This window comes from Anarrhichthys ocellatus, unplaced genomic scaffold (genome assembly GCF_004355925.1).
Source record: "Anarrhichthys ocellatus isolate YVR2014 unplaced genomic scaffold, GSC_Weel_1.0 scaffold4, whole genome shotgun sequence".
Classification (NCBI taxonomy): domain Eukaryota; kingdom Metazoa; phylum Chordata; class Actinopteri; order Perciformes; family Anarhichadidae; genus Anarrhichthys; species Anarrhichthys ocellatus.
The window spans coordinates 7,878,659-7,890,241 of record NW_022280034.1 but is presented as its reverse complement, the minus strand read 5'-3'; the positions used below and the strand labels follow the sequence as shown (position 1 = coordinate 7,890,241).

General features: G+C 42.4%; 2 protein-coding genes across 3 annotated transcripts in view; one reads left to right on the top strand and one right to left on the bottom strand.

The window, feature by feature from the left end:
• The window catches only part of LOC116381381 (serine/threonine-protein kinase tousled-like 2), an 8,171-nt gene extending 1,109 nt beyond the window's left edge, over positions 1-7,062 (top strand). The window contains exons 3-17 of the mRNA XM_031843494.1: positions 810-917; positions 1,424-1,516; positions 1,843-1,953; positions 2,047-2,183; positions 2,276-2,428; positions 2,585-2,651; positions 2,789-2,886; positions 2,996-3,077; positions 3,296-3,387; positions 3,530-3,619; positions 4,031-4,200; positions 4,836-4,974; positions 5,099-5,210; positions 5,301-5,408; positions 5,525-7,062. Coding sequence (XP_031699354.1) covers positions 810-917; positions 1,424-1,516; positions 1,843-1,953; positions 2,047-2,183; positions 2,276-2,428; positions 2,585-2,651; positions 2,789-2,886; positions 2,996-3,077; positions 3,296-3,387; positions 3,530-3,619; positions 4,031-4,200; positions 4,836-4,974; positions 5,099-5,210; positions 5,301-5,408; positions 5,525-5,698 — 1,734 coding nt within the window. The 3' untranslated portion in view covers positions 5,699-7,062. The remainder of the gene's footprint in view (positions 1-809; positions 918-1,423; positions 1,517-1,842; positions 1,954-2,046; positions 2,184-2,275; positions 2,429-2,584; positions 2,652-2,788; positions 2,887-2,995; positions 3,078-3,295; positions 3,388-3,529; positions 3,620-4,030; positions 4,201-4,835; positions 4,975-5,098; positions 5,211-5,300; positions 5,409-5,524) is intronic.
• On the bottom strand, positions 5,601-11,441 carry becn1 (beclin 1, autophagy related). Of its 2 annotated transcripts, none has more exons than XM_031843496.1 (12): positions 11,405-11,437; positions 10,944-11,072; positions 10,767-10,831; positions 9,958-10,016; positions 9,694-9,784; positions 9,408-9,544; positions 9,123-9,317; positions 8,879-9,025; positions 8,561-8,710; positions 8,388-8,448; positions 8,145-8,287; positions 5,601-7,648 (listed from the first exon to the last, which is right to left on the bottom strand). In XM_031843496.1, exons 2-12 carry the CDS (start codon positions 11,068-11,070, stop codon positions 7,480-7,482), a joined length of 1,344 nt encoding a protein of 447 aa, XP_031699356.1. In that variant the 5' UTR covers positions 11,071-11,072; positions 11,405-11,437; the 3' UTR covers positions 5,601-7,479. The 2 variants fall into 2 exon arrangements, with proteins under 2 accessions (XP_031699356.1, XP_031699355.1); XM_031843495.1 differs by having other exon boundaries at positions 5,602-7,648; positions 11,298-11,441.
• Positions 11,442-11,583: the final 142 nt, after the last annotated feature.

Here is an 11,583-nt window from a genome sequence, read left to right as displayed (position 1 = left end):
GTGTGTGTGTGTGTGTGTGTGTGTGTGTGTGTGTGTGTGTGTGTGTGGTTATTAACTGGAAGGATGAATGTAGGATAAACTCTGGCCGTAGATACAAACAAGCTGTTATTGTTTTCAGTGCTGGTGTTGATGTTTTTAGATGTTACTTTGGTTGTAGGTTGAGCTGGCATGTAAGGCAGGGAGGAGTACAGGAGGACCATGTGTACATTATGTAAAACTGGTGGCTGCACTTTCAAATTTATAGTGGCTTTTGCTGACGATCTTGTTTTATTAATCTAATTAAGAATCTCTTCACCTCCCATTTTCATTCTTCTATGTTAAGATAACATCCTCATCACAACTACACAACCGTGTTCACTTCCTTCTAAACAGCGTCTTCCATGGTTGTATGTACAATTGTTATTCAAGAACTCTATCATATTTGAATTTGGTCTATTAAAAGACCCGTGTAGTGACAGATGTACGTGCAACAAAACGTATTCATTAAAACTGTGAGATTTGACAGCACTCTATAATTACCTGCCCTTTCTAAACCCCTCTGGGCTCATAAAGCAAAGTCATGCTTGGCAAAAGAAATGACAAAAGTGAAACATTATTTCTTTATTTATTTCAAATGGACTGGACAACTCAATACCTGAGTAATTGTTGAATTACATTTTCAATTTTTTAATAGCTACATTATTTGTTCCTTTTAACTTTTTCAGCTATTTTATAATCTCCCTTTGCTGTCTTTATTACATAATTGTTATATTTTCCCCCCATGTGTCTTTCTACCTTTCTCTCTTTCTACCTGTCTCTCTGGAATGCAGTTTCAGCAAGGCAGTCCTTCGTCCACAGGCTCTGCCCACACAGACTCTTCATCCTGCAGCTCTGTGAAGACGGCCCCCACACACTCATGCTCGCACAAAGCCATCCAGGTAAAGCACTGGCTGACCTGGGCCTCAACTTAACACCAACTTTTCCGATTTTTCGTTCAGTATAAGTTAAAGCCCCTTTTTGTTCGGTTTTGAATTAAAGCACGCTTTGAATCTGGCTCAGCCTTTTACATTTGCCTCTTACAACAACCGATGATTTTTGATGCATCTTCACACCTTGTTTTGCCATTTAAAAATGACACTAGTTGCTCAAGATGTGCAAGAATTAAAGGTCACATTTCCAAAGGCCTTGCTACCCACACTGCAGTTCTCCTGACACAATACGTGCAACAAACATCCAGCTATCCTTGCAAATTACACTAATTGGCCTAATTAAAGGTCAAGATTTTGAATGCACGTCTACTATCCAAGACACCAACGTCTGAGTTTGATACATTTAAGATGATGGTGTGTGTTGTTATCGACTGGCCCAAAGGGGTGTCTGCATCAGTTGAGTCTGATGAGATGTTAACTGTTGGCTTGTCGTCGTCTTCGCCCTTCTTCCTTAGTCAGAACTGACGCTGCTGAAACTGACGGCACTGGAGAAGGACAAGAACTCTGACCTGGAGAAGAAAGAGGGGAGGATAGACGACCTGCTGAGGGTAGGATAAGAACATATTTCAAATCTGATGAGCTGAACTTCGTCTGGTCTGAATATAAAAGTATAATATTAGGCCCATTCACAAATAATCACTTCACAATCTCGACATATGTGCTACTACTTGTCACAACCAAGTAATTAACCTGCACCTTGCCGTTCATATTAAGGATGTGCTCGTTGATTTTCAAATGCCATTTTTTGCTTAAAATACATTTGGTGTAAATGTCAGCAAGCATCATGTCGGTTTAAGAACAAAACAGCCTTGAATCCATGTTGTCATTACAATTAGATGTCAGAGTGATGATGTGTTTTTGTGTTTTTTTGCAGGCTAACTGTGACTTGAGGCGGCAGGTAGATGAGCAGCAGAAGATGTTGGAGCGCTACAAGGAACGGCTGAACAAGTGTGTGACCATGAGCAAGAAGCTCCTAATCGAGAAGGTGTGTGTACATACAGTGTGCATTTGCACAGATGTGTTTATTTGAAAGAGACGGCTTGTGTTAGCTTGATGAAGCGTGCATCTTTTTCCGTAGTCCAAGCAGGAGAAGATGGCTTGCAGGGACAAGAGCATGCAGGATCGTCTGCGTCTGGGCCACTTCACCACCGTACGGCATGGAGCCTCCTTCACCGAGCAGTGGACGGATGGATATGCCTTCCAGAACCTCATCAAGTCAGCATGCAAAGAGGCACAAATATATGTTTTACATTTTGTCCAATCTGCACACAAGGGTGTTCACACGAGATTGTTCTTGCATGTTCTAGGCAGCAGGAGCGAGTCAACATGCAGCGGGAGGACATGGAGAGGCAGAGGAAGTTACTGGGAAAGAGGAAACCTCCCTCCATGGCCCAGACACCTCCACCCAGCCTGGAACAGAACAAACGAAAGAGCAGGAGCAACGGCCAGGAGAGTGAAGCGTAAGATTACACATAGTAGCTCGATTACTTCACAGAGTAGATGCAGATCTGTAATAAGGAGGCTTTGTATTTCCTTATTTTTTACTTATCCATTTGACCTGGTTATAAAGTTATAATGTTATAAATTACAAACTGTTGCCACTTTATCTCACACAGGTTGTCGCTGGCAGAATATCATGAGCAAGAGGAGATTTTTAAACTTCGAATTGGTTATCTAAAAAAGGTACCAGTTCACCACTTAAAGCAGCTTTTTCTTTGTTTTTGGATTTGTTTCTAACCTAGAGACCGATAGTACTGCTCTCACCTGTTTCCGTGTATCAGGGGTTGAGGGAGATGATAGATTTGTGTGGTTGTACGCAGGAAGAAGCAGAGATCCAGGCTGAACTGGAGCATTTGGAGCGAGTAAGAAACCTGCACATTCGGGAGCTGAAGAGAATCCATAACGAGGACAACTCGCAGTATGTATCGTCTCAGTTTAACATGCTTTTCACAAGTTCTGTAGTCTGCTTTTATCTTAAAAACACAGTTTGAAAGAGACAAATGTTTAAAAAAAGTATTTTTCTATAGATTCAAAGACCAGCCCACGCTGAACGACCGATATCTGCTGCTACATTTACTTGGAAGAGGTGGCTTTAGTGAAGTTTTTAAGGTAAGCTTGTGCCATTTAACCTTAATAATATAATCTTTCTTTTCCTCTACGCTGGTCTATTTGAGTAACATAAGGTCAGAATTGTATTGTGATGTGACTCACACTCTGTATCCAGTAAACAGCTGCTGATACAGCGTTCAGTGGAACTTTCTGGTTCTAGTCGGCTTCTCTCACTTTGTGTTTATTGATGTGGTATGTTTTTTGTTTTTTTTTTGCAGGCTTTTGATTTGGCAGAGCAAAGGTATGTGGCCATTAAAATCCACCAACTTAACAAGAACTGGAGGGAGGAGAAGAAGCACAACTACCACAAGTGAGTCTGCAGCTCTGTGCACGGTGCCTGCTCTTCTTTCTTTGCCTCATTGGAAATGTTTTGATCTTAGATGAACTTTTACATCTTCAAGCTTAAAACTGTTATTTGTGATGTTTTTACTAAATGGTTAATGTCTTTTCAGACACGCCTGTAGAGAGTACAGAATCCACAAAGAACTTGACCACCCTCGAATAGTCAAACTCTACGACTATTTCTCACTCGACACAGACTCGTAAGTGAATCATTTTACATAAAGCTCATAAATGTCAAATATAATGTCTGTATGCGCCACATTGAAATGCTCAACGTCGTTATATTTTAAAAAAACAATGTGTCTTATGTAGTGTGAGACTAAGCACCTGAATCTGCAGCTTCCACACAGCTTTGTAGCGAGTTTCAGCGCATTCCAGTCTGCAACTGAACTGTTTTGGTTATATTTGGTTTTATATATACATACACCTCAAGAGTTGAGACGGATCTAAAAGGCTGCAGGTGTGGCCAGAAACATTACTCCAACTTCATGATACTGTTTATCCACAACTGCTGGATGTGTAAATAAGCAACTGTTTACCACAAAGTTTGCCAAACCAACTTAAAAGGTGATGAAAACTTCCCAAATGATCCGCTGGATTACCGCTTGCAGGTTCTGCACAGTGCTGGAGTACTGTGACGGCAACGATCTGGATTTCTACTTGAAGCAAAATAAGCTGATGAGCGAGAAGGAGGGCCGCTCTATCGTCATGCAGATAGTCAACGCCCTCAAGTACCTCAACCAGATTCGCCCCCCCATCATCCACTACGACCTCAAGCCCGGTATTTGTCTTTTTGTCTTCCCCCTTCAGTTATAGAATAGTGAAAAACAGCACTATTCTCTGTCTATAGAGCTACAATCAAATCTGAATTTGCCATTTTGAACAATTCCACATGCTATGTTTTTGGAAAGGTTACTCAGGGCTATGTTCACATTACAAGCAAAAGGGCCTAAATCAGGATTTAAGCCACTTTTGTATGTGGGGAACCCTATTATATTGAGCTATATGTTAACGGAGTCTGGTAGTAATGACTCCAATAAATCCCGTTTATGTTTTTGGAACAATAGGCCATCAGACCAATGATTAGTCCAACGTGTGTGTTACGTTATTGGTCGCATGCGAGGCGTTTCAGGGCAGAGATCCGTTGACACTGACGTCAGATACGAGTCACTTCAGACGTGAACAGTTGAGGCAGAGAGATCGGATCAAGGGAGCAAAATTGGAATTGAGGATTTAGCCCCGTAATGTGAACGTAGTCGAACATCAAACGAATCTGGGTCAGATTATAATTAAGATCAATATTAGCACATATGTTTGTGTATTGAAAAATATGTATTTGTTCCTCCAAAAAAGGCCGTTTACAGTCATATGTTTGTTATTTTGCTTTAACAGTTGCTTTTACTATTGTGGTTTTAGGAAACATCCTGTTAGTTAATGGCATAGCTTGTGGAGAGATTAAGATTACTGACTTTGGCCTGTCCAAGATCATGGATGATGACAGCTACAACTCTGCAGATGGCATGGAGCTGACCTCTCAAGGAGCAGGGACCTACTGGTAAATAGACACATTTCACTGCATTCAGTAACCAAGCATTCATTGAATTCACTTCCCCTCTTCATTTGAAGATGGTGCTGAAAGAACCTCTTTCAGTCTCGTGTTGTGGTTGTGTGGCTCACAGGTACCTGCCCCCTGAGTGCTTTGTGGTGGGCAAGGAGCCCCCCAAAATATCCAACAAGGTGGATGTTTGGTCAGTAGGGGTCATCTTCTACCAGAGCTTATACGGACGCAAGGTAACCACTTACCTGCATTCTTTAACAGGGATTTTTGCTGTGAGATTTTTTCAGCTCTCTGTTAACCGCCTCCCTTTCCTCTTCTTCCAGCCGTTCGGTCACAACCAGTCACAGCAGGACATCCTTCAAGAAAACACCATATTAAAAGCCACTGAGGTGCAGTTTCCCCCCAAACCCGTGGTCACCACGGAAGCAAAGGTGTGGCACTCATTTCTCTAAAAAAAACTCTAAAGTCACTGCACTGCTCCCATTACACTTATACACATATATACAGCATCACTTACTCAGTTTCTTACCCCCTTTTCTCTTCATAGGCCTTCATTCGACGTTGCCTGGCTTATCACAAGGAGGACCGTGTGGATGTGCTGCAGTTGGCCAGCGACCCCTTCCTAATGCCCCACATTCGCAAAGCCCTGGCCAGCAGCACACCTCAGGCACCTCCTCTTCCCTCCACCTCCGGCTGCTACGGCAGCAGTGCCTCCAACTGAAACGGGCTGAGAGAAACCGGAATAAAACCCAGGTTAAGGACGAAGCCGCGCAGAGACGTTGCACACTTGATCAAACGCCTCCTTTTGCTCTCTTGATTGTGAGCGGGCAGAGAGCACGATGGGATGTAGGGATCCTAAAAGTGTGAATGGAACCAAAATGATGGATGACGTGGTGATGTAGTAGGAATTGTGCCCACCACGATCATCCAAGTGCTAAAAAAAATGAAGGGCCAGTCTGTGGGCTCAGTAGAACCCAAAGATTTGCCCATATGCATGCACTAACAAAAACCTTTCAAGGGGCTTTTTTACCTGATAAATAGTAAAAGCACCCGAAAAAATTGCACAACCGACAGGCTGAGAAGTACGCCATGTGTGAAAGATCAGCTGCCTGTACTCTGTGGAAGGTTGGGAAGAAGTATTAATGAAATTTCATCCCATCCCATTCTGTTTAAAATGCATCATCTATCAAACTCTTTTCCAGAACTAAAGTGGTCAGTTTGAAATGTGTGTCCCTATAGGGTTGAACCTGGGACTTTTAAGGAATGACTGATGACCACAGTTGAAGGTCTACCTTGATGACATGGCACTATTAGAGGTTCATAAATGACTAAATATTTTACTGGATAACTGGAAGTCAGCTTATTTTAATTAAGTCCATATTTTTCCATGAAATGTACCCCCTCTAATGTTTCTGTTAACCTTATAGGGGGGCTGACTGAGTGAGTGCTGTAATGAGTTAAGATTACACAGAAATAATTATGAAAGCATTAAAAAAAACACTTGATTAACTCTGTGGTGTCTTAACTTGATTTGGGAAAGTGGACAAATAGTACATGTATTGCAAAGGACAATACTGAGTATATATTTATTGAATCATTCATGCTGTTGCCATTGGTATACCGTTACGTAGTTTGAGTGTGTTTCGATGTTAGCAATTACATTGTGTCAAATGCATTTAATCTATAAAAAAAACTTTCCACACAACGTTTTTCACAGCATGAAATGTTTTATTTACTCAAATCCCACCATTAAAAGTATCCATCATGTCTAAAAGACACATTTAACATTGTGGTGCAGAGTACGAACACAAAGGAGCTGTATCGGTGTACCTCCAAAAACAACAGTTAACCTGCAACGTATGTACGCAAGTGGCAAACGAGATGACTGCATTCGAGGTAAATAAAATACTGACACTCTTGTTGAATACTACACAGTGTTAGTCTATTACAATGACCTCTTACAGCTCATGCAATTGGGACATTGAGAAAAACATTTTTCTCACTGAAGAAAGTGATTTCAAAGGTGTGCAGCACAACCGCAGAACTTCACAAAGTGGTTAGAAGTGAATTTGGTGGAGATTTCTTTTAAATTACATTCTAGTCTGAAGACGTGTGAGGTTGTCTTGATGCAACGTCAGCGCTTTAGAAAAAGCCAGAAAAAGAAATAGAGACTTCCATTTGCAATAACATGTAGTTATCTCACTCTGCTCGCTAAGGGAGACGTGACGACAAACCGGGCCCGTCTTTCATGTTTCCAAAGTGGGCCCCCAATTTATATACAAATACAAATTATCCCGTCTTTGTAACACGTAAAAACACAGACAATCTGGACTGAAGATCTACAACATTGCTTCATGCTTCTTTTGTACTGAAAAGACTTGCAAAAATGGTACACACAAAACCACTTATTTTTTTCCTTTGGCCAAGTAAGTAATAAGATTCACACGAAATCCATCCATCAGAGGAGCATACGCAACATCGCGACGCATTGTCCAGAAAGTCTTATCTGTTGTAGAACTGTGACGTGACCCAGGCCAGTCCCCACTTCAGGTTGGTGAGCATGAACTTGAGCGCTTTGGTCCACTGCTCCTCAGAGTTGAATTGCGTTTTGATGGAGTAGGAGCCGCCGCTGCCACCGGTGTCCTCGATCTTGCCCTTCTCCACATCCATCCTGAGACACGGAAATAAAACAATAACTTCTTTCAGTTTGACAGATGTTGAGTTTCGGAAAGGTTTCGGGCCACCAGGCCGGTCTCTCTGCTGTTCAGCTTGTTAAAAGAATGGATTTGGTGTGATGTTTCCCCAGTGTGTAGGCTTCAATGTGTGTCAAGCACCAGGGCAGAGTAGGTGTACTGTACATTTCTCAACTGGACTCGGTGAGATTTGACTGTTGATACTGTGAGCTTTATAAGGCTAGTTACAGAAGTGTTTTTGTTCATGCTGTACTGGAGGCCATGCTTTAATAATTAAAGCGGTTTTATAGCCAAAGCTTTCCCAAATGTCCCTTATTTGCCACAATAGCATAATCAAAGCAGACAATTCTCCGGCTAGAATAAATCACGGTAATGGTTTAGAATGTGCTTTCAAACTTCATTAATATTTACAGCTTGCACACTTAAATTGTATTTTCAGAATGTGCACATCGTGCTGGTCTGCGGGTATCTGACCTGTATGGAAGGCAGAAGCCAGTGTCTCCTTTTTCCACCTCCTCTTTGAACTGCTGGACACAGTCCAGGAAGGCCACCATGGCGTGGTCGAACTTATTGTCCCAGAAGAACCTCAGGCCACCTGAGCAGTACAGAGGAAGTTCCTGGACAAACACAAGACAGAAAGAAAGGGCAGAATTGGAGCCTGGAGGAGTTTTTTTTAAATGATGGGAGAGCTGTGTTTGAAACTACTGTATGTATTACCTTGGACTTGTCTGTCAGGGACTCTAAGTATGAGTGGTTTCCGTACGGGACAAGACGATATCTGAAGAGAGAAGTGCTATTTGAGCTTCATTTTTGCATTGACTTGCAGAGTATTTGTAATAAACCTTGATTGTGAACAACTGTGGTCAAATAAAACAGACAACAATGTGCACCTCTGGAAGCGCAGCCCCATTTTGTTGGCCAGAGCGTGCAGCAGCAGCACCGTCTGCCCCCAGGCCGCGTTGATCTCATTCCACTCCACCGGGACGCTGGGAAGTCGACCCAGACGGAAGTTGTTTATGGTTCCAAACTGGCCGCTGTGCCTGGACGAGAACAGAGAGAAACAATTCTCAGTCAATGGGCATTGACTCTGTCCCGGAGGCCCATATTAAATATTTGCTGAGTCATGGTTGATTGGTTGACAGAAAAACACAATTGTTTGTTCTTAGCATACACAACAACATTTTTGTGTGTGCGTAGCGTGGCATTACCAGATGTGAAATGTGGCGTTGAAGACATTGGTCTTTTTCAGGCGATCTAGCTGAATCTGGCAGTAACGCATCTGGTTCTCGACACTCTTCAGCTCATCATCCAGCTCCAGCTGTTGCCGTTTAAACTCGCTGTACTCCTTCTGGTACCTTTTGGCACGAAGCAGTGGAAAGAGACTGAGCTGTTAGCTGCGGTCTCATTTGTAGCACTGTCACATTTTGATACACAAACCCTTGGGTCACTCACTGTAGCTCCTCTGTGTCCAGCTGCTGAGAGTGGACCCTGCTCTGGCTCAGGTCCTGGGCCACAGCAGCCCTCTGCTCCTCCACTGTCTCCAGCTCCTGGACCAGAGCATCCTCCTCCTGCTTCAGGTGATGCAGCTCTGCCAGCAGGGTCTCCTCTCCCTCCACCTGCAGGTGTGACAGCAGCTCCAGGCACTGCCTGAAAACACATTCACATACAGCGTGTCATTACACACACACTTACTGCTTATAAGTAGGCATTTTGAATATTTGCTGTGCACAAGCTCACTTGTAATTCTGGCATTCGTTCTCTGTGATGTTGAGCTGCGTGTCCAGGTGATCAAGCAGGGTGTCGGTACATTCCTCACACAGCGGGTGGTCCACGTCTGTCTGGCCCGACATGATGTCAAACAGGTCGCTGGTCACCTGGGTGGGATCAGAGCTTCAATGAGTCCACTTTAACAAACTGTTTTGTCAACAGCCTACTTGTCTGCCATTCTTGCCAAAATCGTATGAGCAGAGAAAACTGACATAATGGAATTAACATTTTTCAGCAAAGTGAAAGTAGACTTTACCTTCAGCCTACGGCTAAGATTTTCCATGGTACCACCATCCGATGCTTCTCCAATCAGTGTGAAGCTGTTGGCGCTCTCTGTTGACATCATCCTGTAGGGCAGGATTAAGTGGTTCAGTCAACGTTGCTGCTGGATATGTTGCATTTGCAAGTCTACCCACAGCTCATTTGACAGTGGAACATAACAACCAGGAGATAATCAACACATATAAATTAAAATCAGTATTCACTTTAAATTTTGGAATGAAAAGAGTTGAGTGCTCACCGTGCGGGAGGGATGTATTTTCTTGACACTCCACCTTGCTTGTTTTCTACAAAGGTCTCCTGGAAGGAAAATATAATTGTGAGACACTTATGCTTGCTAATTAAATATTTTAACTTAATTGAAATAATGGATTGCTTTGGTCTTCTAAAAGTCTTGCAGATTGGATTTTCTGATAGAGAATAAAAAGTTAGTGGTGTTATTCAATCTCATCAGTTTACTGTATAGCTGAAGTACAAACAGAAACATGACGTTAACAAGCTTTAGTGCTGGTTTCTTTAAAATATGCCGTAACTTTTTAATAATTTAATTTACATATGTTTTTGCTAATTAGCAGAATAATCCAGTATTACCAAACCATAACACTTAATCATAAATTATTTAAGATTGCTGTAGTTATATGTATTGGCCCACATGTAACTTTGCCACAGTCAAAATATCAGTTCCCCTTACGTCACTGTTTCATCTCACAACTTATCACACAACTTCCGTGCGCGCATGTGGATTGTGATGCTGGCAAGTGTATCGTGTGATGCAGCGGCTTGGAGCCAAAGACAAATTTCCCTGCGGGACAATAAAGTATATCTTATCTTTCATATGCCTATAGAGAGTGGATATAGGGGTTATTTAAGTAGAATGATGGGTTGATGGTGACAGTAGTTGCTCAACACAATCGCTCACATGAATTCCAGGTATTTGCAGTCACAGTCAGTGTAATCTTGTGCTGAAAATATCCTGAGAGAATACTACTACTACACACACACACATATATATATATATATATATAGATATATATATTCTGCTGTACCAACCTCTGGTGCCGTCTCTCCCTCAGTGCTGTCAGCCTGTTTGCTGGGAGTCACTGTGACCAGCGGAGCTGAGGAGGAGAGATGGATTCATGTCAGATAGAGCAGTTTGAACGCCACTACACGTCATCTCCCAAACGTTACATTACTGCACCGGTGATTCATTCTCCTGGGTATACATACCAATGAGTTCCTGGATTGTGACCCGATCGAGCACATTGAAAGATGTGTCCAGTTTAAGCGGCTGACAGCACCGCTGACACACGAAGCTGACCTGCATGATTGTGCTCGACGACTTGGAGCCCTCCATCGCTACAAGAAGAAAAACACTCTGTAAATAGCGAACATGTAGTGATAAGTACTAATGACAGTTTGACCGCCACGTCTCTATTTAAAAGTTAACGTCACAGATTGTAGCTTTCTTGCTAGTTAACGTTAGCCGTTTGTCTAAACTGCGAGGCAGCTGGCTAGCTGACGTTAGCTTAGCAGCTAGCTTGTGTGTAACATCGACGGTGCACAAACATAACATGGACTCACTGTCACTTGTGAAGAACGAAAACTATTGCACAATAATCCTGATTTGCTGGCGTTTAAAATTAGAAAATCACTTCTAATATATTTAGCGTGACTGTTGCATTTTGCACCTCGGGACTTCTCTTTCCACTTCCTTGTTGTTGTTTACGGCGGATGTGACGTCAGATTAAAAGCGTGAAAGTCACAAGTCACCTCGAAAGACCGTACAAATTAAGAAGATATTGATATTAATGATTGATATTGACCACAAAGTCACGTTGGAATATATATTTTTTCATACATGACAATT